Source organism: Aspergillus stella-maris, assembly GCF_047715825.1.
Source record: "Aspergillus stella-maris strain CBS 113639 unplaced genomic scaffold BDV14scaffold_102, whole genome shotgun sequence".
Classification (NCBI taxonomy): Eukaryota; Fungi; Ascomycota; class Eurotiomycetes; order Eurotiales; family Aspergillaceae; genus Aspergillus; species Aspergillus stella-maris.
The window spans coordinates 1-19,812 of record NW_027396896.1 but is presented as its reverse complement, the minus strand read 5'-3'; the positions used below and the strand labels follow the sequence as shown (position 1 = coordinate 19,812).

Genomic DNA, 19,812 nt, shown 5'->3' with positions numbered 1-19,812 from the left:
GCTGAGTGTCGCTCCTGGAAGGTGTGTAACAATAGCGAAGGACCGATCGTTTTTTGGTGAAACTCGAATGCCAGCTCTCGGGGCCGAAATGAAGAAATAGTGCTGCGGAGAGCGAGGCGCGGTACGATTGACAGTCGGGTACCTGTTGAATTAAAATGCAGAAGGACGGCTGCGCAGGGGAATAAAAGTAGCAGATGAAAAGAGAGTTCCAGGAGAGGAGCACAGGATGAGCGCTCTTCCAGCCCAGGTGCAGATGAACACCTCGTTCCTGGCGACTGCGGGTGGAGCCTTTTTTTCCAGGCTGCCGATCCCCCGGGTCACGTGGATGTGCTGAGATCTGTTTTTGCCTCAGGCTAAAAGTTCCTATATTGGACTAGCGTGAACAGAGGTGGGCGTCGCTCGACTACTAACACATTGTTCTGGTACCTGAGTAAGTCCTTGGTTCTGCCACTTGCATCTGATGCGATATAACCAGCAAAGATGCTTTTGATTTAGAGTATTTATATGGACGGTAACAAACAAGCTTCTAGCTATGACGAGAATCGCTTTCGATCATAACGAATAACAGCCTGCATAATGACAGAGGTACCCCTAGCACAGTCGTCTGCAGAACAAAACTCCTCCGGATGATGGCTCAACCCATCCTTGCATGGAACAAAAATCATGCTAGTGGGCACCCTCTTCGAGGTAAAGACACTATCATGCCCTGCACCACTCATGATAGTTCTCACAAGCGACTTTGGGTCCGCGCCGCCCGCATCAGCCGCAACGGCCTCAGCAGACTGCTGCACGCACTCAATGCAATCAGGGTGGAAGTTGACGGCTGGTGAATCGAAATCCACTGTCCACTCTACTCGACAAGGCTTGCCGATCCCCTTGCCTTCCTCTGCAGCAATGGCATCAAAGTCTTTGCGGAGTTCGGCTTCGACGGTTTGCACAAGCTCGGTCTTCGGACCGCGTAGGTCAAGACTGAAGCTCACAGTACCTGGGACGGTGTTGACACTTCCTGGTTTTGCCTCGATGATGCCGACACTTGCTAGGCAGCCTTGGGCGGCTGCCACTTCGCGGGCGCGGACCATCATGCGGGCGAAGGCGTAGAGCGCATCTGCACGGTGCTCGAACGCCGTTGTGCCGGTGTGCGTGTCTCGGCCGATGATGTTGAGGCGGAACCAGCGGTATGCTTGGACGGCTGCGACGACGCCGACTTGCTGCCCTGCTGTGATGAGGTGAGGGCCTTGTTCAATGTGGAGCTCGAAGTGCGCCGCCATGGGCGTTTCCTTGTATGAACATGGTACACTTCCGCGGTAATTGATCTTCTCGAGGGCTGACTTCATGGTCTCCGGGGCAGATGCTGCGCTCGGCAGAGAAGCAACAGTGGGGACTTCTTTCAAGCCATGTGCTTTCTCAAGCGGGATGCATTCGGCCCACACCCCTGACGATATCATACTAACGGGAAACCGGGCGCCTTCCTCACTAGACCTTTATCAGCCATTTGCTTCTTGATATCTAGGGACGAACCTACTTGGTCCAGTTGACAACACCAACGCCTCCCTCTGTTTCGATCCCCATATCGTTTAGAGTTTTGAGCGTCTCGATACCGGAGAGGACACCCAAAATCCCGTCATACCGGCCACCAGTAGGCTGTGTATCTAGGTGACTACCAATGAACGTGGCCGGTACGTCTGTTCTTCGACCAGGTCGGACAGCAAAAATGTTGCCCATCGCATCAACTGTAATCTTGCAACCCAAAGCTGTTGTGGTCTCAATGAACCAATCACGCACTTGCTTATCTTCCTCAGACAGTGCTAAGCGTTGCATTCCTGTGTCAGTGTGGTTGCTATCCACCGTTAGTTCATGTCGTTGATAACAGAGGCCATGGTTTTGAACTCACTCTCCCCAGCGGATTCCGTATCCCCATTGGCACGAGTGGTGGAGGTCTTGTGCAAGGCGGTCTTTGTTGGCCCTCAAGGCCGAAACCTGGGCTTCGGTGAGCTCCGTCGACAACATGGCTTGTCTCGCGGAAACTGAATATGTTCGTTGTGATCGAAAGAACGGCGTTGATGTTCGTGCGGGGAAGAGGGGTGTATATCGCGGGGATGGCTTGACAATTGCCGCAGCAGGAACTCTGAATCGCGTAAAGAAAGCCATAGCGGAAACCATTGGAGAGATGTTGCAGGTTATATATAGCAGAGATAAGTATGATGTCTCCAATATCAAGGGGAGAAGACGAGTGGGCGATAAGATAGGCATGAACCGACTCCAACTATAGCATATCCGAGGGTGGGGGAATTGGAGTCGGCGTTGTCGTCGAATGATAGATTGATGAATTCAAATCTAAGCCATGATAAGAAGGTCTTTGGAGAAAAGACTTGAGCGACCAAGGACACAGGGTCGACTTTCAGCAGAGTATGAGTGAAGAATGTCTAGCCATGAACACCCTTGTTGAGGAAGCAGCACGTGATTGCTGTGCTCCCTCCTGCCACTCTCATCAAGCTGCTAAATGCACCCCGAGCACCTACGGTACCTTACTGGGAGGCCTGTATTGTCATGCATTCGACCAACAGAAGGTTTCTAATATAACACAGCTGCAACCCTCCACCTTGACCAGCCTACTATTCGTACGACTAGATAGCAATGCGGGGAAGAGCTGAAGGACTACAAGCGAACAGTCGGGTGAGCTGAAGCAAAATCAAAAATGGCTATCTCGATATGCTACAGCTCGACCGTCGATCGTTCTGCATCCCTTCCAGCAGTCGAACCGCGGCGTTGAGGCTGAGTTAGGCGCAAGAGCCCCTCATTGGGACCACGTTCTGGATGCTGGGTATATGGCACGCCCTACTAATTGGGCTAAATGCCTCTTTCTAACCGGGATCTCACTATCTCAATACACCAAAGTCAATCTGCATCTACCGATTGGCCGGTGATAGCTTTGTTAAACCCCTCTCGAGGCAGGCATCCTTCCAACCTTGCGAGTGGCCAGCCAATGTTGAGTGGCCAGCCAATGTTGAGACGATGATCAGCAGCGTTAACAGCGCCCTATTACGCCCGAGCCTCTGAGCAGCACAGTATGACCTCAGTCAAGCAATTTGAGGCTTGTGGCTGCGGGGTTAGTTCAGTACTCGTGCAGAGCAGTGGGAAATGCACATATATAGTCCGTGCAAGTCGCGACAACATGCTATTCAAACGAGCCATATCTCTTGAACCACGTCAATATCCTACTGTGCATTCATCTCTGGCAATGGCATCTACCTTGCAGCCCCTGGCCCTGCCACCTAATACAGGTCAAGATGCCTTTGAACGCTTCATTGCCGCAGCTATAACCCTAGTCGGCGATGAGAACGTTCGCGTCATCACCGCTGATACCGAGCTTGTTGATGGCTCGTACTATGAGCCCCCCAAAACCCATGACCCACACCATATACTAGATCAGGACTACTTTGCTGCGTCGGCTGTTATTGACCCGCGCTCTGTACCAGAGACTCAGAAACTAGTGCGGCTAGCCAACAAGTACCAGATTCCGCTCTGGCCGACCAGTATCGGACGAAACTCGGGATATGGCGGTGCGGCGCCGCGACTGAGAGGCAGTATCGTTGTCGATATGGGGAAGCATATGGATTGCGTCCTTGAGGTCAATGTCGACAGCGCTTATGCCGTTGTAGAACCGGGAGTTACTTTCGCTGGGCTCTATCAGTATTTGGTTGACAACGGGTTGAGTGATAAGTTATGGATTGACGTATGCGAGTCCTTTGTTCATGCCTTTTAAAAAAGCGTAGATAAATTGACCTTTCGGCCTAGGTCCCTGATATCGGAGGCGGCTCGGTCATGGGGAACACACTCGAACGTGGAGTTGGTTATACTCCTTATGGAGGTATGGCAATGACCCTAATCATGTTGTGGTGAGAGACGAAAATTGACCGAGTAGATCACTGGATGATGCACTGCGGGATGGAAGTAATTCTTCCGTCTGGAGAGCTCATGCGCACGGGTATGGGAGCCCTCCCTCAGGACCCTAAGAAAGGATCCAAGCACGACCACGCAGACGAAGTGAACAAGTGCTGGAATCTCTTCCCGTACGGGTTTGGCCCCTACAATGATGGCCTCTTCTCTCAAGGCAACATAGGAATCTGTACTAAGATAGGAATCTGGGTATGTCTCCTGATGATTCATGTTCACTGCAACAGGAAATTAATATGAGGTCGCAGTTGATGCCGAACCCTGGTGGATACCAGGCGTATATGATCACCTTCCCCAAGGATGATGATCTTCGACAAGCCATCGACATCATCCGTCCCCTTCGTGTGGTACGTACTCTTACTAAACATAGTTATCTCGGATTGTATCATTTGACCAACGCCTGTGAACCAGCAAATGATCCTTCATAATGTCCCGACTCTTAGGCCTACTCTCGTAGATGCGGCTGTCCTAGGCCCCAAATCATCTTACACTTCCGATATCCATACTCCACTCAAGGAGGAAGAAATAGACAAGATCGCGAAGAAGCTCAACCTAGGCAGATGGAGTTTCTACGGTGCTCTTTATGTAAGCATGGCTATCTTATTAACTAAGCATGCCGGACAATGTCTGATACTAGACCAGGGACCTGAACTGATTCGCAACATCCACTGGAAGCTCATCAAAGAAGCCTTCTCCGCAATACCCGGCGCAAAGTTCTTCTTCCCAGAGGACATCAAAGAGTACTGTGTACTCCACATCCGCTCCAAAACCCTTCAGGGAATCCCCAGCTTCGATGAGTTGAAGTGGATTGACTGGCTACCTAATGGGGCCCATTTGTTCTTCTCGCCCATCAGCAAGCTGTCTGGCGACGATGCAATGCTTCAGTATGAAATCACAAAGCGCCGCAGCTTCGAGACTGGGCTCGATTTCCTGGGCACGTTCATAGTTGGGATGCGGGAGATGCGTAAGTTGCTTCCTTCTATTGCACTCATCCACCTCTGTGGCATTTTTAACGAGCTGACTGCCGTACAGATCACATAGTATGCATCGTCTTCGACCGCAAGAACGCCGAGCAGAAGAAGAAAGCCCACTGGCTCATCAAGACGCTCATCGCCGATTGCGCAGAGCACGGCTGGGGTGAGTATCGCACGCACCTGGCACTAATGGACCAAATTGCGGAGACGTACAACTGGAACGAGAATGCGTTGATGCGGTTCAACGAAACTGTGAAGAATGCCCTCGACCCGAAGGGAATAATTGCTCCTGGCAAGAACGGGGTTTGGCCACGGGCTTATGATAGGGATATGTATAAGCTCTCTTAAGAGTATAGTGGAAGGTTGTGCCATGGTGGATATGTATAATCTGGGACCTGGGTTTTGTTTATTCTGTATGGAGGTATATAATCGTGAACTCAAGGGAAATTGGCAATGAATGCTACAATCCATTCTTTCGCATCAAGCTATCCATCTACTTGATAATTGACTTAATCCCTGAAAATATAGAGATTAGAGCAATCGCAACTAGTGGTGACCAGTCTCCTCCGGCCCGATCCCGCCGACCCCGCATTCAGTCAACGCGATGACTTCAGCTCCAACTCGACTTTAGTTCCCTGCAAAACACTCAAGTACACAGCACAAAATGTCCGCCTGTATCTTCTGCAGAATCATCAAGGGTCCGTTATTCTCCTTAGCTCATCAATCCCCGCACACTGCCTTACTTTCACCAACCGCGCGTCGCAAAAGCTAACTCCGCACGCAGGAGAGATCCCCTCCTTCAAGCTCTTCGAGAGCGACAAGGTCTTTGCCTTCCTTGACATTCAGCCTTTGAGTCGTGGCCATGCTGTAGGTTATCTATCGTCTTCATTCACTATCAGCAATTTATCACAAATCATAAGTCAAGAGAGAAGTAAACAACAAGCTAACGCGCGACTGAACCCATAGCTCGTCATCCCCAAGTTTCACGGCGCAAAGCTCACTGATATCCCCGACGACCATCTTTCTGAGATCCTGGTACGTGATTGAACAGATGATTGTCTCTGAGAGAGGACTGGGTCCCTTTATACCGATTTGCGGTCGTTGGGTACCTTGTGGGAGAGTGGGAGACCGCTTCGTCACTCGGTCTCTTCCCCGCTCAGTGCACCCCCTTCAACATCGTTTCGCATCTAGTCTACTATCCAGATCTCTGCCATAGGACTAACCGAGGATAAATCTAGCCCGTCGCCAAGAAACTCGCCCAAGTAACCGGCGCAACAGACTTCAATGTCCTCCAGAACAACGGCCGCATTGCGCACCAGGTCGTCGACCATGTTCATTTCCACATGGTATGGTTTCTTCACTACCTGGCCCGAGACGCATACATATGTATAGCGGAACACTGAATGTCGCCTTTGGATACTTGTACTGACTCCTTCTCTCTCTCGACATAGATCCCCAAGCCCAACGAGACGGAGGGTCTCGGCATTGGATGGCCCGCGCAGGCCACGGATATGGATAAGCTTAAGGCTTACTATGAGGAGATTAAGTCTAAGATCTGAATGGGTTCTTTGGACTGATGTGATGGTAGTTGCGCCTACTGAGGTCTGGCAGGGTGTACTGTGCCTTATCCTTCTGTCATGGTTTGTAGGCTGTAGTACCCAATACGAAGTGAAACTCAGGCACAACACTTGCATATGCAATGATTCAAAGTATATATAATGTAGTAACACAAGGCAACAGCACTAAAGCCAACAGAACACCTCTATTAATGACATTCCAACGGAAATGAAATGAAATGGGGCACAGGCAAGGGCAAGAAGACGGCGCCGACAACATTACTCCGTCTTTGCAGCCTCACCATTCTCCTTCGTAGTCTCAGGGTAGAACTCAATCTTCCCACCACCTTGAAGAACATTCAGTCTGTCGTAAAGACTAGGAGCCCGGACATAGGGGTCCATCGTCCAGTAATGCGCACGCAGGCGCTCAATCAGGCCCTTTCTCTTCTGCGCAACGTCCTTCGCATTATCACCGTCCTTCTTTCTCGACGCGAGGATCCAAGAGACTGTGGAATCCTGCAGCTCCTTAGCGAGTTCCTGGCGCTGAGCAACGAGTTCGTCGCGCTTGGCGGTGTCCTTGAGCTTGGCGTTCTCTCCTTCCTGAGGCTCGATGTACTTGTATTCCCACTTCTCATCGCCTTCGAGTTCCGTAATGATGCGCGACTTGGGGATGAATTCTTCGAGGTCAGCGGCGTTCTTGGTGAATTGGATCTTGGCGGCAACGACGGGGTCGAGCCATCCTTTGATGACGCTCCAGATGCCTGTCGATTCGATTAGATTTATATTTATAGACTAGAGGGAGAGTACGGACTCGAGAAGAGCCAGGGCGCCTTGTGGATCAGTACCACGCCGAGCGACTCTGGGTAGTTGGCCTCAAAACACTTAATCATGAACTTCACTGGTTGATAGTCCTGTGATCCCATTAGCAGATTTTGATATGATGGCCCAGAGATAATACCATGTTGGCGAGAGAGAAGTCGGTCATATCGAAGATAACGCACTAGTGCCCTGTTAGTTGAAGTTAACAGCTTGATGTTCGTAGTAACTTACAGCGGTTTCAACGGGGGGCGCAAGCATCATGCGCGCCGACTCAATGGTATAAACGGTGAATCGGTCCAATGCCTCGACATCCTGGTCGCCAGCCTTGTGCAAACGGACCCGGACATAACATATTGGACGGCCCTGCTTGTCAACACCGTGCAGGAAACTCTTGCCCATGCGGAACTGCTTCATAAAGTCCTCGCCCTTCTTCTTCGTAGCGGGATCGCTGCTATTAGTTTGTTCCAAGGCCAGGAGCTCGCCATTGACCATGACATCCTCATCAACCTTCGCATCATGCAATCTCCAACGGATTGTGGAAACAAGCATCATGAGCGCCTTCTTTACGTCCCACTTGCGGGCTCGGAGGAAACGGAGCAACAGACTATCCGGGTTGTCCTGCTTAACCATGTTCCAGAACGCCATTCGCAAGTCCTCGGGCTTGATCTCGGCCAGAGCCTGCTGGAACTCCTTCGACGTACCAAACTTGTCATCCCCATCAGTTATGCTGAGCGATGCAAGGCTGGATGCAGCGCCGTTCGCTGACGTAGATTCCTCCTTCTCCGAAGAACTGCCTCCGAACAACCCGAATCTCCGCTTCGGCGTCGCTTTCTTCTCTTGTACAGGGCTCCGGGGGCGTTCGGTTTCTTCGATTCCGTCCATTTGAACACCACACACCTTGAACAAGAGAACCCAGAACTCCTGGAGCTTGGCCTCTTGTTCCGGGGTGAGATTCCCGATGGTTCCGGGGGCGGCTTCGGCAGACATTGTTTTGAGGGTATCGATCACGCCGAGAAATTGATCGTGGTCTTGATCTTGGGCTTCGATTTTGGGTTCGATCGACTGCGGCGAAGGATTGGTTCCGTAAGAACAGTATTTTTCCTGTAGCCAAACTCCTGCACCGACAAGAAGAATAGCGAATCCGATTGACCAGCCAGATGAAGCTTTCGTCGGTTCCTGGAATGGCGACGACGGGGGTGCGGAGAATGTGCGTCTAGCTGCGTAGGGAAGCGGCGGAAACGGTGTGAAATAAAGAAGAGACAATGGTGTAGAGATCCGAGTAGCTCTGGAAGGAAGCCCTAGTAGATGAGAAGCAGATTGTATTGATTTGGCCGAGGAGTAGCAGGCGCGGCGATGCAATAAAGAAGCATGCATGTGCTCTTACGGAGCGAATCAAGATTAAACGAACAGGGCTGTGCAGAAGTACAAATCAAGGAACAGAGTCCAGATGGCAGGCAGACAGAGACGAACGCCACAGGCCCCTGAATAGATTGAGATGAGGGGAGTTTATGCGGGGGGAAGCGAAGCGATCGTGGGAGGCGCGGCAGACCGGGAGACTTGCGCTGAGCACTGACGACCTCTTGACTAACCGAGTTTAGCAGCCTTGTTACTGGATCTGCCATGGTAGAGTCTGGTGCCTGAAATGAGACTGGCCGGAAATCCCAAATATTGGAGTCATAATTGGACAATACAGAAAAGACGAGCAATTACTAGAACAGGAGACCACGGAATACAGGCTCGAACTCGTGGTGCAAGTTTCTCGGGCTTGTGCCGTGCTATCTTTAGGCTGCGTTGTTAGTGCCCGTCCCGCGGGGATTCGTCCGGCTTCAACTGTCAACAATCAACACAAACCTTGTCCTCAACTCTCTCCAACTCGATCACACGTTTCTACCCTATCAGCTCAACTTGCGACTAGTCAGAGTCAAAGAGCTATTGCGATTTGACATCCTCAATCTCGACCATCGCCCTTTCGTGATACATTGTTGTTCCCCACCTTCTGAATCGCGTATCCGTTCCGAACGCCGCAACCTCCAACTTTTGGTTGTCCCTGTTGTTCGCATCCTCTTCTGTTTTGATACAGCTCCGAAATTCAATCTAGACGCCCGTAATACATCAGTCACTATGGATGCTCCTTCTCGGTCGTCGTCGCGCCAACGCCTGCCCTCCAGGCCTACCACTCCCCTACGACCGAGCTCTCGTTCCTCCGTCCGCGAAGCGCATGGTTATGGCACCAGCATAGGAAGCATGGGCTACAATCAGCCCGCCATAAATGCCCTCGAGCCGCTGTTTGCGGAGCTTTCTGACGCCATGGTTGATTTGGACAGCAACTTCGCCCACCTACAGCTAATGCACGAGAGTTTAACGCGCTTCAGCGAGAGCTTTGCTAGTTTTCTTTACGGGTTGAACATGAACGCATTCTGCGTAGACTTTCCAGAGGTGTGTTTACTCCCTATGATGATTTGCGCAATCTAACAGAGCGTAGGCACCAATCGCCGAGTCATTTCGAAGGGCGAAACAGGCGGAGGAGCAGGGCGCCGCGGCGGAAGAAGACATGACAACCTCGAATGATGCTGATGTGTCGATCATGTGAGTTGAAACGCGTTGAAATTTCTACGCCCGAATGCGTTTAGCTGATTGCGTTTTGCGCAGGACTACGGACACCACCTTCGTTGAACATCCTCCGAGCACGGTCTCAAAACCTACGCCCAGAACTGGATCTACTCGCGGAAGCACTACAAGAGGAAGAGGCACCAGTTCACGCGGGTCGACAACTAGTCGTTATGCTACGAGAGGCCGGGCTCGTCCCAGCGCTTTGCCCCGAGGAAAGAGCACGCGGTGAAGGATGCATCTGCAGTAAGGATTGTCGATTAGACGTCGAATAGCTGAGCGCGGCGGCATAAACACTACGGTTATTGGCTTGGGCTTCAGTCTCAACATTTGGACACTATATCAGCAGGCCTGCGAACGCCAGCGAATACTCCTGACCAGGGTCGTCATGGGCATCTCACAGAGTCGAGATAGCCTGGGCACCCCGCACCAAGGCGGCTGAAGCTTCCTAGCGAACCCCTAGGGAACACCGGGTGGAGCGGGATGCAGATATCTGTTTGCTTGACGAGGATAGAGCAATCTCCACTCCAGCGCATGCGCTGCAGTGTATGCAAACAGGCGTACAAGGATGTTCTACCTACTAGATAGTTGCAGAAAAAGAGGTGAACCAGCTAGCGTAATATAAATAAAACAAGTCTTCCAACGGCTCATTGTCTACTGTAATGCATTTTTCTTTATTCTTTGAGGGCGAAACATGGATCGCGGTGGCCCTCTTTGCCATCGCCGAATCAAATGCAGGCCCGATTTCTTATCGCAGCCGCAGTTCAACTTGCGAAAAGTTCTTGACTTACAACTCTCGCTGGCTCTGATCACCTTGACTCTGAGGTCTTGAAGGTAATTTCGAACGTTCTGTACTCTGTGAGTATGAAGTGTCTTCTTGCTCGGCATCTCAGATCTAACGCTCTGACCCCCCCAGTGTTCGGCATCTCCTACGGCGGAGCCTCGACAAGACCGCGGACAACCAACCCCGGACTCCCTCCTCTCCTCCCTCCGTGCTCCCCGCAACCCATTGAACCGCATAATCTTCGAGAGCTGGCCTCTTTAGACCCGGAGGATGTTTTAATGCGCAGATCAATCTGGAACAGTGTCTTTATCCATGGCTTCTTTGTCTATTCGCCTCGTGATTGAACACTTGACACCTCCCGCAGCCTCGAGCGACTTTCTTCTCCCCGATACACCTTCGGAACCCCTCGCACACTGGTTCTGAGCGCGCCGGAATTTCAACACTTGCATTCTACACATTATACAATATGGCTACCGCTACTACTACATTGGCGACCGTTGCGTCGGTGTCGCTTCTCTCGGAGGCCGAGTTCGGTTGTGGTATGGGCTCTCCGGGTTCGCATTTGCCGTTCACCAAAGCTAACGTATTCCGAAGAACATCTAGCATCGCAGCTCCAGAATAACGGTCCCGTCAGCAACGAGTTCAAAGCCTCCTTCATCAAGACACATAACGCTCTCGGACGTCGCGATGCCAAGACCTCTCCGCCGAGCCTATTGAAACCGAAGTATACTTGCTTGACGTGCTCGGAGCCTTGTATGAATGGCGATCGGAAGGCCCACACAGAGAAGACTGGCCATAGTTTTTGTGAGTGGAATGTGTACGCTGACCAAGGGGTATAGGTGCTAATCCTGCTTAGATATGGAGTCCCGGAGCCGCGCGCTGTTCTGCCAAGGTTGCGAGGATATGGTCTACGATCACGGTCTCGAACGGAGTAGGTCTGGCACACCGGAAAGCACAACGCAAGGTCCGTATGAGTTCCAAGATATTGTTGATCACTGGCTAACTTGCCAAAGTAGCAGATAAACGACGTTTCAGTGAAAGCTCTGCCGATGAGGTCTACGTGAAGAGCAACGCCAATAAGCGACCTTGCGCAAAGCAAGGTGTCAGAGGACTTTTCAATCTCGGACAGACGTGCTATCTGAACGTTATTCTACAGACAATGCTTCATGACCCTATTCTCAGCACATACTTCCTTGGAAATGGCCATCAATTGCACGACTGTTCAGTATCGGATTGCATCGGATGCGCCGTTGCTGAAGCGTTCGCCGACTTTCACAGTATTGACAAACCTGAAGGCTTCGCTGCTCTCAATCTGCTTCTGGCCTCATGGCGCGCAAGTCCAGTATGTAGCAGCACAATCTCTACGCCTTCGCATCGCTAATAAACATCAGACTCTAGCAGGATACCAACAACAAGATGCCCACGAATACTACCAATTCCTCGTCGACAGGCTACACACCAGCGCAGAACCGCACGGCGACAACCACCAAAAGGGCTGCTCCTGTTTTTTCCATCGCACATTCTACGGCAAGCTCCGCAGCAGCGTAACCTGCGACAAGTGCGGCAACGTCACGAAGACCGAAGACCCCATCGTCGACCTCAGTCTCGACGTTCAGGTGCAGGCCAAGAAACGCGCTATGGGTGGTACAGGGTCGTTCGCTATGCCCACGCTCAACGGGTGTCTGGAGAGCTTTACGTCTCCGGAGAAACTCATGGCCGATGTGTATAACTGTAGTGGGTGCGGGAATACGCCGCAGAAGGCGACGAAGCAGCTTAGGATTAAGAAGCTGCCTGCTATTCTTTGTATGCAGTTGAAGGTACGCGCGCCCTTACTGCCCCCGTCTATAGTCGAAATATCTTCTAATCTGGTTGATGATGTATAGCGCTTCGAACACACCTTCACATCCGCCGAAAAAGTCGAAGGCCGCATCGACTTCCCCCTCTCCATCGACATGCTCCCCTACACCACGAACCCAAACACAACAGTCGATAAATCGCGGTATACGTATGACCTTTCCTCCGCCGTCGTGCACAAGGGCAAGCTTGATGCCGGGCACTACTATGTCTATTGTCGGCAGGGCGAAGAGGTATGTTTTCCCAAACATTTCAGATCGAGAGCAGCAAGCTAATTTGGATCCGCAGTGGATGCTCTTCAACGACGACCAAGTCACGCCCGTCACGGAGGCTGAAGTCCTCGGTGTCGACGCGTACTTGCTTTTCTATAACCTGCGGTGTTTGGCGAATGCGGCGTCCTCATCGTCATCGTCGTCGTAGCACTTTTGCATCAGCGCTCGATGCCGAGAGCAGTCAGATTTGCATTGTTCGCATTTTCTATTCCGATATAGACCCTTGTCAATTCACAGTTGTCTTGCCCTGGGTGGGTTGTTTTGTCATCTTTATGCTCGTTACGTTTGTTTGTTGCATTAATGAAAAACCCCGGAGTTGAGTTATGCTGTTTACTGTAATTGTTTGCTTGTTTGTTTGATCTGGAGTTGGATATATACGCTTGTTGTGTCTTTTTCTTTTCATGTTTTTATATTTGCATGTATGCATACCTACCTACCTCTCTGCGTAGAACTTGCATCTCGTCTCGTTGTATTTGAATTTCAACTGGTTATTAAGAGTTTCTAAATTACAAAAACCATACCAGCTAAGGCGTAAGGCGTAAAATGGTATCGGGGTCCCGTCTCTTTCGCCAAGACGTGCTACGCGAATTATGCTACAGTCTACAGCTGGGACTGGAATAGAAGAGCACTCCTTGGGCCGTCCGATAAAGCCGAAGTAGGATATTTAGTATCCGTTTGGGGACTGTATGCAATACGGGTCTCGCGCGGAGAACATCAAGAGTTCAAGAGACAATCTGAAGCTCAAAATGCGAGAACCCGTCCCGAACGAAATAGATGGAACGTTCTCAAACTAGGACTTGCACGCGTTGAGAACGGGAAATAGGAAGAAAAGGTTTTAAACACCCATAAATTGAGAATCAATTGTCAATGTCAACACCGACGACGCGGCCTGTCTTGCTTGGTTCGTCATTAAGATAGAAAAATGCAATTTTCTGATTTTTTCCATGGCCCCGCCAGTTCTTCTCCGTATGTTCATGTTCCATCCCATTGTAGCATTCATATCTTTCATTCAAGTCCGTCGGAGATTGAGATTCGGATCCATCCAGGCATACGGACTCGTGGAATTCATCGTGAGATGGGTTGTCTATGTCGTGGCGTGTACAATCGGGTGGGCTGGTACGAGTACCGGTACCGAGCACGGATACGGAGTCGCCATGGCGGGAGTGGATTGGCAATTGGTTTAGCGGTACTGTAGAAAGTGAATGTCAGCACTGTTTCAACGCGACTGGTCTGCTCCGTTGATGTTGATGGTTTGAGGTGATTCGGAAATTGATTCAAGTGATCGATGCCTCCTTGTCCCGTCCCATCCCATCTTCAAAACCTCGGCAGACCCAAAACCGAAAGAGGGAAACCAACCTTGAAGAAACCAATGTCGGAGGCCTTCTCACGGAAGCACTGACGGCAGATGTCCATCTAGATCCCAATCAGCTATTGTTCCCACAAACATCCTTGCGCTTTCAATCCCGATCGATGGGGGGAGGATATAACATACACCGTACTTGCGGATCAGACCAGCGCGGTGGGAGCAGACACGGCTAACGGAGAAATCGAGTTAATGCCCATCCTTCATGATTGTTGCGAATATCCAGATCCAGAATCCCAGTCTATATTCCGTCGAAATCCAGGGGGAAAGAGGAGTCAAACACACCATTGACGGGAACCTTTGCCGTAACTATTCGCAGACACTCGTTAGCATGGTCCATCACGCATCCAAAATCCAACTCAATCCACTCCAATCACTCGTTCCACCGGGGAAGGGCCACATACGTGCGAGGACGGCTGTACCAAACAGACTCGTGAGTCATCTTGAAAGATTGGCGATGTTAAAAACGTCGGGGGAAACGGTGTTGACGGGGGTGGTGCGGGTGCTGTCGGCGTGGTCGCTGGCGTTGAGGAATCAAAGGACGAAATTCAAGATTAGGGCCAGTAGGGCAATTTGCTCCCGTTGTGTGGGCTGCTGACTGTTCCAACTGGGCGCTCGGGCCACTTTTGCTCGCTTCTGCTGATCTAGCTGCTTTGGGGTTAGTGCATCCGGAGTCCGGAGACGAGGTCATGTGACCCTTACTCCATTCAATGGTTCAGGGAGCAAGGTTACCTAACAACAATCCTACTATGGGAGACAAACTTGGTTTGCAAAGAGAACTCTACGGGGGATATTTTTAAATGTGCCGTTGCTCACTACTGAAACAGGAACCCTGCTCTAGGAAGGCGCAATGGGCAGTCGGGTCAAAGAGAAGGTCCGACCCCTGTCCACTTTCCAAAAGGAGCAGGTGCTGGATAGCGTTCGGCCATGAATCGTTCCTTCCTCATATGCTGATATCGTGCTTGAGCTAGGAGTAATACTACTGAGCAGCAACAGAGATGTCCTGAAAGTAGAGAAGTATAAGCGTAGCTAAATTGCTGGCCTAATCAATACAACATCAGGTATAAATCAATCATTATCCATATCCATAACCACATCCCCATCATTCTATCGATCCATCAAAAATCATATCGACATTAGGCGCATCATAAACAAGAAAATGAGAAAGCAAAAGCAACAAAACACCTGGTATATAGCGAGCAACGCGACAGCTGGAGACAAGAAGGTACACCAGGCGCGAAGAAATCAACGGTATAGAGGGGTATAGAACTCTTTCCAAAACACCATGCTATTTTTTTGTGTTTTGAAGGTGTTTTCGTAGAATCGGCATGCTAAACATGCCCAGGATGTTCCAAGTGCAAGGAAGATAGTGACTATGCACCAATTATCTGGGTGCCATAAGCGTTGTTGATGATCGGGTGCAACCTTTACGCGGGGAACCGGTAGGGTGCGAGCTGAGGGCGAGCCTCGCGCTTAACCGCCCAAGCCTTGATGGCAATCAGGACGATGACGCCGGCCATGATAAAGGCCGTGAGACCCATCGAAACGGTGAACGTGAACATCGCGTCGAGGTCGTAGTATATAATTGCTTCAACGACATCACGGGACTGGTTGGGTTAGCTGTGTTATTACATTCTGTTTTCAGACAGACTTACACTCAACATGAATATCAGACCTCCCGAAATCAAGCAGAAGGAAGCAATAATCTCCGTGGGTGGGCGCGACGGCAGGTACGAGGTTGGAGGCTTCAGGTACAGCATGACATAGGTCACGCCACGAGCCAGAGCAAATCCGACAAGCATATTGCCCCATTGCTTGTGGATCATGCTAGAGGTCATGCTGGTCTGGTGATGAGACCCCATCATCATACCGAGAAGGAGAATCACCAAGGCGGGCATAGGGTTGAGCGACACAGACTGGGTGTCTGGGGCGGTCCAGGTATCGTTACCGGATTCGCGCGCCTCCAAGTGAGACGGAGCACGAAGGATAGTGTTGTTCAACCATTCCTTGACCCGCTTCGACTCAAAAAGCATACCGCAAAGCCCTCCACCAAAGAACAAGATGGCGATGGACACGTGCTCGAAATCGGTAGGGGTCCAGGCTCCGCCCCACCCGTTGAGGTGCTCGAGGAAGACGTTACTGACGCCGTAGCTGAAGATGACTGCAGACTCGGTAAACTCGCCGCTGCGGATCTTGGCCTTCCAGCCGACAATCTCGCGCGGAGGCTTCACGTTCCATGCCCATCCGAGATCTGCCCAGCTGCCCATGAAACGGCCGAGTGTGAGAAGACCATACCAGAAGAAGATACCGCCCTTGATGAAGTGCGCAAGACCATTGAAAACCTCTCTGTCTCTCTGTTTATTGTTAGTAGAGATTCATAAAAGAAAGGAAAAAGAGTGCATACAAAGATACCGCCGTACGTCACGGCACCAGTGGCAATAGCGATGAAGCCAAACTGCAGGATCCACCGATCGATGACATTGTATAGGAAGCTGAGGATGCGAAGAGCACGGGCTGACACCAGAGTCGGTACGCGGTTGGCCAGGAAGCGATCGAGGACATTGCTGCGCATGAAGCCGCGAGATTCCGGGAGCTGCTCGGGCAGTTCCTCAGGCTTCTCGAATCCATCATAGTCATCGGAAGGCGATGGGCAAGACGAGCTCGCGCGGCTGTGCAGGGAGGCGGTGTTTCTTTCGGTGCCTTGGCCGCTGTCTCTCGACCAGCGATATTCATGTCGGATGCCGGCGGGAAGGGAGGTGGGACTCTCGGCCATATCGTCGGTCGATACGGGAAGGAATTGGGCACGCTCATAGGCATTCTCCTCCTTCTCGCCCCGACCGGCATAGGTAAAAATCAGCGCCAGTACGACCTGGATGGCAATCACGCCAGTCGCGATCCATCCGATTTTGTGGTGGACGTTGTTCACGTAGAGATCGGGGGTCTGGCTGTTGTAGACAATGCCCACGAACAGTCCGACTGCGTTCACAACGAGGAAGAAGAACTGCGAGAGGAGCGCAAAGCGGGACCGGGCGATGCTCAACATAACAGCTGGAGGGGTCAATGGTCGATTCGCGACTAACTAGGGGTTAAGGGAGGTAGAGCCATACCTGTTGGTAGTACAAAACACCATGCGATCACCATGAGCGCAATGTGCGCCATGATCCATCCCGTGTGTTTTCCGTAGGCAAAGTAACTCATGGGCGAGTTCTCTGTCGCGGGCGATCCCGCGGGCGTGGCAGAGGCTGATGGAGCAGCCATATCCATATGATCCATGTCCATACCGTGGTGGTCGTCGCCGTGCGCGAGAGCACTTGCGATCGAAGCTAGTACCAACGCCGCGAGCGCGGCACGAGGAATGCGCTGCAGCATGGCGCGAAGCTTATCTATGAACCAGAGGCGAACAAAGAGACTCGGAGCTTTCTCTGGTGAAAATAAAGGCTCTAAAACGAGCTTCAGCTCGCGCAGGATAGGCCGGCGCAAATGTACGGTGTAGAGAGTACGGAGCTTGCGGAAGCTGGGCCAACAACGGTGTGAGGGGAGAGCTGCAGGCTGGCGTCACTGCCCAGGCAGTCACTGCTCTATAGGGCTGAGTATAGATAGATAGGTAGTGGGTGGTAAGTATAGCTCCTGGGAAGGGGCAGGGGAGGGAGAAAGGGGGCCAGCTGAGAAAAGACAGCAGGAGGAGGAGAGGGACAACAGGAAGCGACAGGGACGAGCCAGTGCCTTTTAATGGAAACCCGACATTGTTGTACTTCGGAGACAGGCGGGGATAGGCTAAGAGCTTCTTCAAGGCTGCAGTGAGGCCGTGGAAACAACACTCACTCTCACTCTCACCTCCAGTGGAGCTCACCTGGCGCTAGTTTTTTTTTTTTTTTTCTTGTTCTTCATCCTGGAACCGATCGTCAATCTTGTCTCTGCCGAGTAGTTTTACTTCTCTTATACTGAGTTCCGTACTACTCTCTATAGAACATGTCCATACAGTTTCTTCAGCCCGTTAGAACACAACCACAGAGTCTACCTGGGCAGAGTGACTGAGGTCAAGATGGTCAGCGACGTCATCATGGCGGTCATACGATAGCGCAGGCCGGGGCTCAACTACTTTGTTCTGGGCCTCATTTTCACGGGCACGGTCCACCCTCTAAACAACCCTTGGCTTCAATTTCGATCGGACGAAAATCGGATAGTCGGAGCATCGGCACTTGTTTTGTTCATTGTTCGTTTAGCTAGACTGCGACTGGCAGATTTTTGCGACTTGCGATGGAAGATGATTGGAAATGACCTCATCAAGAACCCTGGTGCCTGAACTGTAAGCTGTAAGCTGGCCTTGGCCAAGATGATTATTTACTCGGTATACCTAGCCCGCGATCGCAACTCGCAACTCGCAAACTTTCATACCCAAAAATAATAGTTAAGATTGACATCAGCTTTTGCGATCATTGTGATGTCTTTGCGACGGCTGCGTGTGATTTCGGGTTCGCAGCGTATGCGTATCACTATCGCATTGGCTGGGCTTCCATAGGGCTGTTGTGGGGACTACCCGAGAACTATGAAGACGACCTCGTCCCCAGCAGAACATGACTGCCTGCCATCAGGGACCAGGGTAAGCGAGGTCTCGAGATGAGCTGTGTAACTATCGCAGGCAAGCAATATCGCAACAGAGCACAGCAATTGATTGACTGCAACCTCGCCAAGTATGCAGCAGCTGTGCCTTTTCTCATCTGACAACCCAACCGAAGATCCTTTTCTTGGCGGTGCTGTCCTTCAGCATCCGCGCACTTCCGCAGGGAACTTGTCCACTCTTACGCCCACGCACCTCATGCTCCCATAGTTCAGCGCTGACCACCAACAAGTAACAACGGACTGGCTCTAATGCAATAATGATTCATTCCTATTGCTTCGCTGGTGTCAATCCTGTCCCGCGTGGCATGACTCACCGGATCTCCTTCTCCTTCCTCTGGTCTCTACCTAGGTAGTAGGTACACACACTATACAGCCGTTATGCATAAGCACATCACACCGACTTGCGCAGCTGCGCTTCCCCGCACGTCCATCGCAGGGCAGACTCCTGCCATCGCAACTCAGTGACCTGATCTGTGATACTCTGTCCGGTAACTGATTGGAAATCTCGTATCGCGATTGATAATCAGCCAGTGCCAAATAATAATGCCAGCCTCTTCAGATCACTTGAACACCCGGTGGATCCGGTCCCGATGCATCCGACCACCCCGATTGGTACGGCAGACTATTAGAACAAAACTGCAACAATAAAAATTTCACGTCAGCGCTAGTATAGGATCATTTACCGCCTTGTTGTCCGCCTTGGTTAGGCCTTTAATAAATATCTTCCTGGGTCTGGGTATTACTAGGTGTCATCGTACGAACCATGCCTCGTTCAGCTATTGATCTTGAGCCTTATAAGGCTGAGATTGTTAATCTTTATACTGAGAATGTACCCTGTGACTCTATAATAGAGAATCTCGCTGAATCACATAATATTACTGTTTCTGAACGCACGCTCCGTACACGACTTCGTGGCTGGGGAATTCAAAAGCAGAATCGTACGGTAGGAACTGATCAAGTTCTACATGCTCGGATTAAAGTTCTGTTTTATCAGATTGGACTTGAAGAA

The 19,812-nt window shown here is 51.1% G+C and overlaps 8 protein-coding genes across 8 annotated transcripts; 4 read left to right on the top strand and 4 right to left on the bottom strand.

Annotated features, from left to right (window-relative positions):
• Positions 1–530: 530 nt before the first annotated feature.
• On the bottom strand, positions 531–2,148 carry BDV14DRAFT_205651 (M20 family metallo-hydrolase; the record flags this gene model as incomplete). Its single annotated transcript, XM_073774774.1, has 3 exons — positions 531–1,473; positions 1,523–1,837; positions 1,892–2,148. 3 exons carry the CDS (start codon positions 2,146–2,148, stop codon positions 531–533), a joined length of 1,515 nt encoding a protein of 504 aa, XP_073622408.1.
• Positions 2,149–3,238: 1,090 nt separating this feature from the next.
• Positions 3,239–5,392, top strand: BDV14DRAFT_206836 (FAD-binding oxidoreductase; the record flags this gene model as incomplete). The annotated part of the gene is made up of 7 exons (XM_073775005.1): positions 3,239–3,733; positions 3,796–3,868; positions 3,923–4,146; positions 4,203–4,301; positions 4,366–4,539; positions 4,597–4,918; positions 4,987–5,392. 7 exons carry the CDS (start codon positions 3,239–3,241, stop codon positions 5,274–5,276), a joined length of 1,677 nt encoding a protein of 558 aa, XP_073622407.1. The 3' UTR covers positions 5,277–5,392.
• A 200-nt stretch (positions 5,393–5,592) lies between these two features.
• Positions 5,593–6,487, top strand: BDV14DRAFT_193746 (HIT family protein; the record flags this gene model as incomplete). The annotated part of the gene is made up of 5 exons (XM_073771821.1): positions 5,593–5,626; positions 5,713–5,795; positions 5,895–5,963; positions 6,167–6,274; positions 6,380–6,487. The coding sequence occupies 5 exons, from the start codon at positions 5,593–5,595 to the stop codon at positions 6,485–6,487; spliced, it is 402 nt and encodes a 133-aa protein (XP_073622406.1).
• A 218-nt stretch (positions 6,488–6,705) lies between these two features.
• BDV14DRAFT_10515 (CRAL-TRIO domain-containing protein) lies at positions 6,706–8,793 on the bottom strand. Its single transcript, XM_073765567.1, has 4 exons — positions 7,535–8,793; positions 7,443–7,484; positions 7,296–7,395; positions 6,706–7,245 (listed from the first exon to the last, which is right to left on the bottom strand). Exons 1-4 carry the CDS (start codon positions 8,675–8,677, stop codon positions 6,764–6,766), a joined length of 1,767 nt encoding a protein of 588 aa, XP_073622405.1. The 5' UTR covers positions 8,678–8,793; the 3' UTR covers positions 6,706–6,763.
• A 233-nt stretch (positions 8,794–9,026) lies between these two features.
• On the top strand, positions 9,027–10,555 carry BDV14DRAFT_184619 (DASH complex subunit DAM1). The gene is made up of 3 exons (XM_073770540.1): positions 9,027–9,739; positions 9,786–9,889; positions 9,953–10,555. Exons 1-3 carry the CDS (start codon positions 9,425–9,427, stop codon positions 10,140–10,142), a joined length of 609 nt encoding a protein of 202 aa, XP_073622404.1. The 5' UTR covers positions 9,027–9,424; the 3' UTR covers positions 10,143–10,555.
• A 130-nt stretch (positions 10,556–10,685) lies between these two features.
• On the top strand, positions 10,686–13,287 carry BDV14DRAFT_184617 (putative ubiquitin C-terminal hydrolase Ubp8). Its single transcript, XM_073770539.1, has 8 exons — positions 10,686–10,768; positions 10,827–11,233; positions 11,289–11,498; positions 11,551–11,658; positions 11,711–12,036; positions 12,086–12,511; positions 12,578–12,781; positions 12,837–13,287. The coding sequence occupies exons 2-8, from the start codon at positions 11,161–11,163 to the stop codon at positions 12,966–12,968; spliced, it is 1,479 nt and encodes a 492-aa protein (XP_073622403.1). The 5' UTR covers positions 10,686–10,768; positions 10,827–11,160; the 3' UTR covers positions 12,969–13,287.
• A 473-nt stretch (positions 13,288–13,760) lies between these two features.
• On the bottom strand, positions 13,761–14,803 carry BDV14DRAFT_184610 (40S ribosomal protein uS14). Its single transcript, XM_073770538.1, has 5 exons — positions 14,588–14,803; positions 14,469–14,492; positions 14,313–14,355; positions 14,177–14,233; positions 13,761–14,009 (listed from the first exon to the last, which is right to left on the bottom strand). Exons 1-5 carry the CDS (start codon positions 14,623–14,625, stop codon positions 14,001–14,003), a joined length of 171 nt encoding a protein of 56 aa, XP_073622402.1. The 5' UTR covers positions 14,626–14,803; the 3' UTR covers positions 13,761–14,000.
• A 400-nt stretch (positions 14,804–15,203) lies between these two features.
• Positions 15,204–17,913, bottom strand: BDV14DRAFT_184607 (Ytp1 family protein). The gene is made up of 4 exons (XM_073770537.1): positions 17,291–17,913; positions 16,588–17,231; positions 15,839–16,537; positions 15,204–15,790 (listed from the first exon to the last, which is right to left on the bottom strand). Exons 1-4 carry the CDS (start codon positions 17,550–17,552, stop codon positions 15,611–15,613), a joined length of 1,785 nt encoding a protein of 594 aa, XP_073622401.1. The 5' UTR covers positions 17,553–17,913; the 3' UTR covers positions 15,204–15,610.
• Positions 17,914–19,812: the final 1,899 nt, after the last annotated feature.

Excerpts from the sequence above, each read along its gene's own strand:
- BDV14DRAFT_10515 (XM_073765567.1), bottom strand. The coding sequence starts at position 8,677 with ATGCATGCTTCTTTATTGCATCGCCGCGCCTGCTACTCCTCGGCCAAA. Across the intron at positions 7,396-7,442 it reads ACTTCTCTCTCGCCAACATG|GACTATCAACCAGTGAAGTT; the intron begins GTATTATCTCTG and ends ATGGGATCACAG. Across the intron at positions 7,246-7,295 it reads GGCGCCCTGGCTCTTCTCGA|GCATCTGGAGCGTCATCAAA; the intron begins GTCCGTACTCTC and ends TCGAATCGACAG.
- BDV14DRAFT_184619 (XM_073770540.1), top strand. The coding sequence starts at position 9,425 with ATGGATGCTCCTTCTCGGTCGTCGTCGCGCCAACGCCTGCCCTCCAGG. Across the intron at positions 9,740-9,785 it reads TCTGCGTAGACTTTCCAGAG|GCACCAATCGCCGAGTCATT; the intron begins GTGTGTTTACTC and ends AACAGAGCGTAG. Across the intron at positions 9,890-9,952 it reads GATGCTGATGTGTCGATCAT|GACTACGGACACCACCTTCG; the intron begins GTGAGTTGAAAC and ends CGTTTTGCGCAG.
- BDV14DRAFT_184617 (XM_073770539.1), top strand. The coding sequence starts at position 11,161 with ATGGCTACCGCTACTACTACATTGGCGACCGTTGCGTCGGTGTCGCTT. Across the intron at positions 12,037-12,085 it reads CCTCATGGCGCGCAAGTCCA|ACTCTAGCAGGATACCAACA; the intron begins GTATGTAGCAGC and ends AATAAACATCAG. Across the intron at positions 12,782-12,836 it reads ATTGTCGGCAGGGCGAAGAG|TGGATGCTCTTCAACGACGA; the intron begins GTATGTTTTCCC and ends TTGGATCCGCAG.
- BDV14DRAFT_184610 (XM_073770538.1), bottom strand. The coding sequence starts at position 14,625 with ATGACTCACGAGTCTGTTTGGTACAGCCGTCCTCGCAC. Across the intron at positions 14,493-14,587 it reads TGGTACAGCCGTCCTCGCAC|TTACGGCAAAGGTTCCCGTC; the intron begins GTATGTGGCCCT and ends GTCTGCGAATAG. Across the intron at positions 14,234-14,312 it reads GTCTGATCCGCAAGTACGGT|ATGGACATCTGCCGTCAGTG; the intron begins GTATGTTATATC and ends ATTGGGATCTAG.
- BDV14DRAFT_184607 (XM_073770537.1), bottom strand. The coding sequence starts at position 17,552 with ATGCTGCAGCGCATTCCTCGTGCCGCGCTCGCGGCGTTGGTACTAGCT. Across the intron at positions 17,232-17,290 it reads GTGTTTTGTACTACCAACAG|CTGTTATGTTGAGCATCGCC; the intron begins GTATGGCTCTAC and ends TGACCCCTCCAG. Across the intron at positions 16,538-16,587 it reads TGACGTACGGCGGTATCTTT|AGAGACAGAGAGGTTTTCAA; the intron begins GTATGCACTCTT and ends AACAATAAACAG.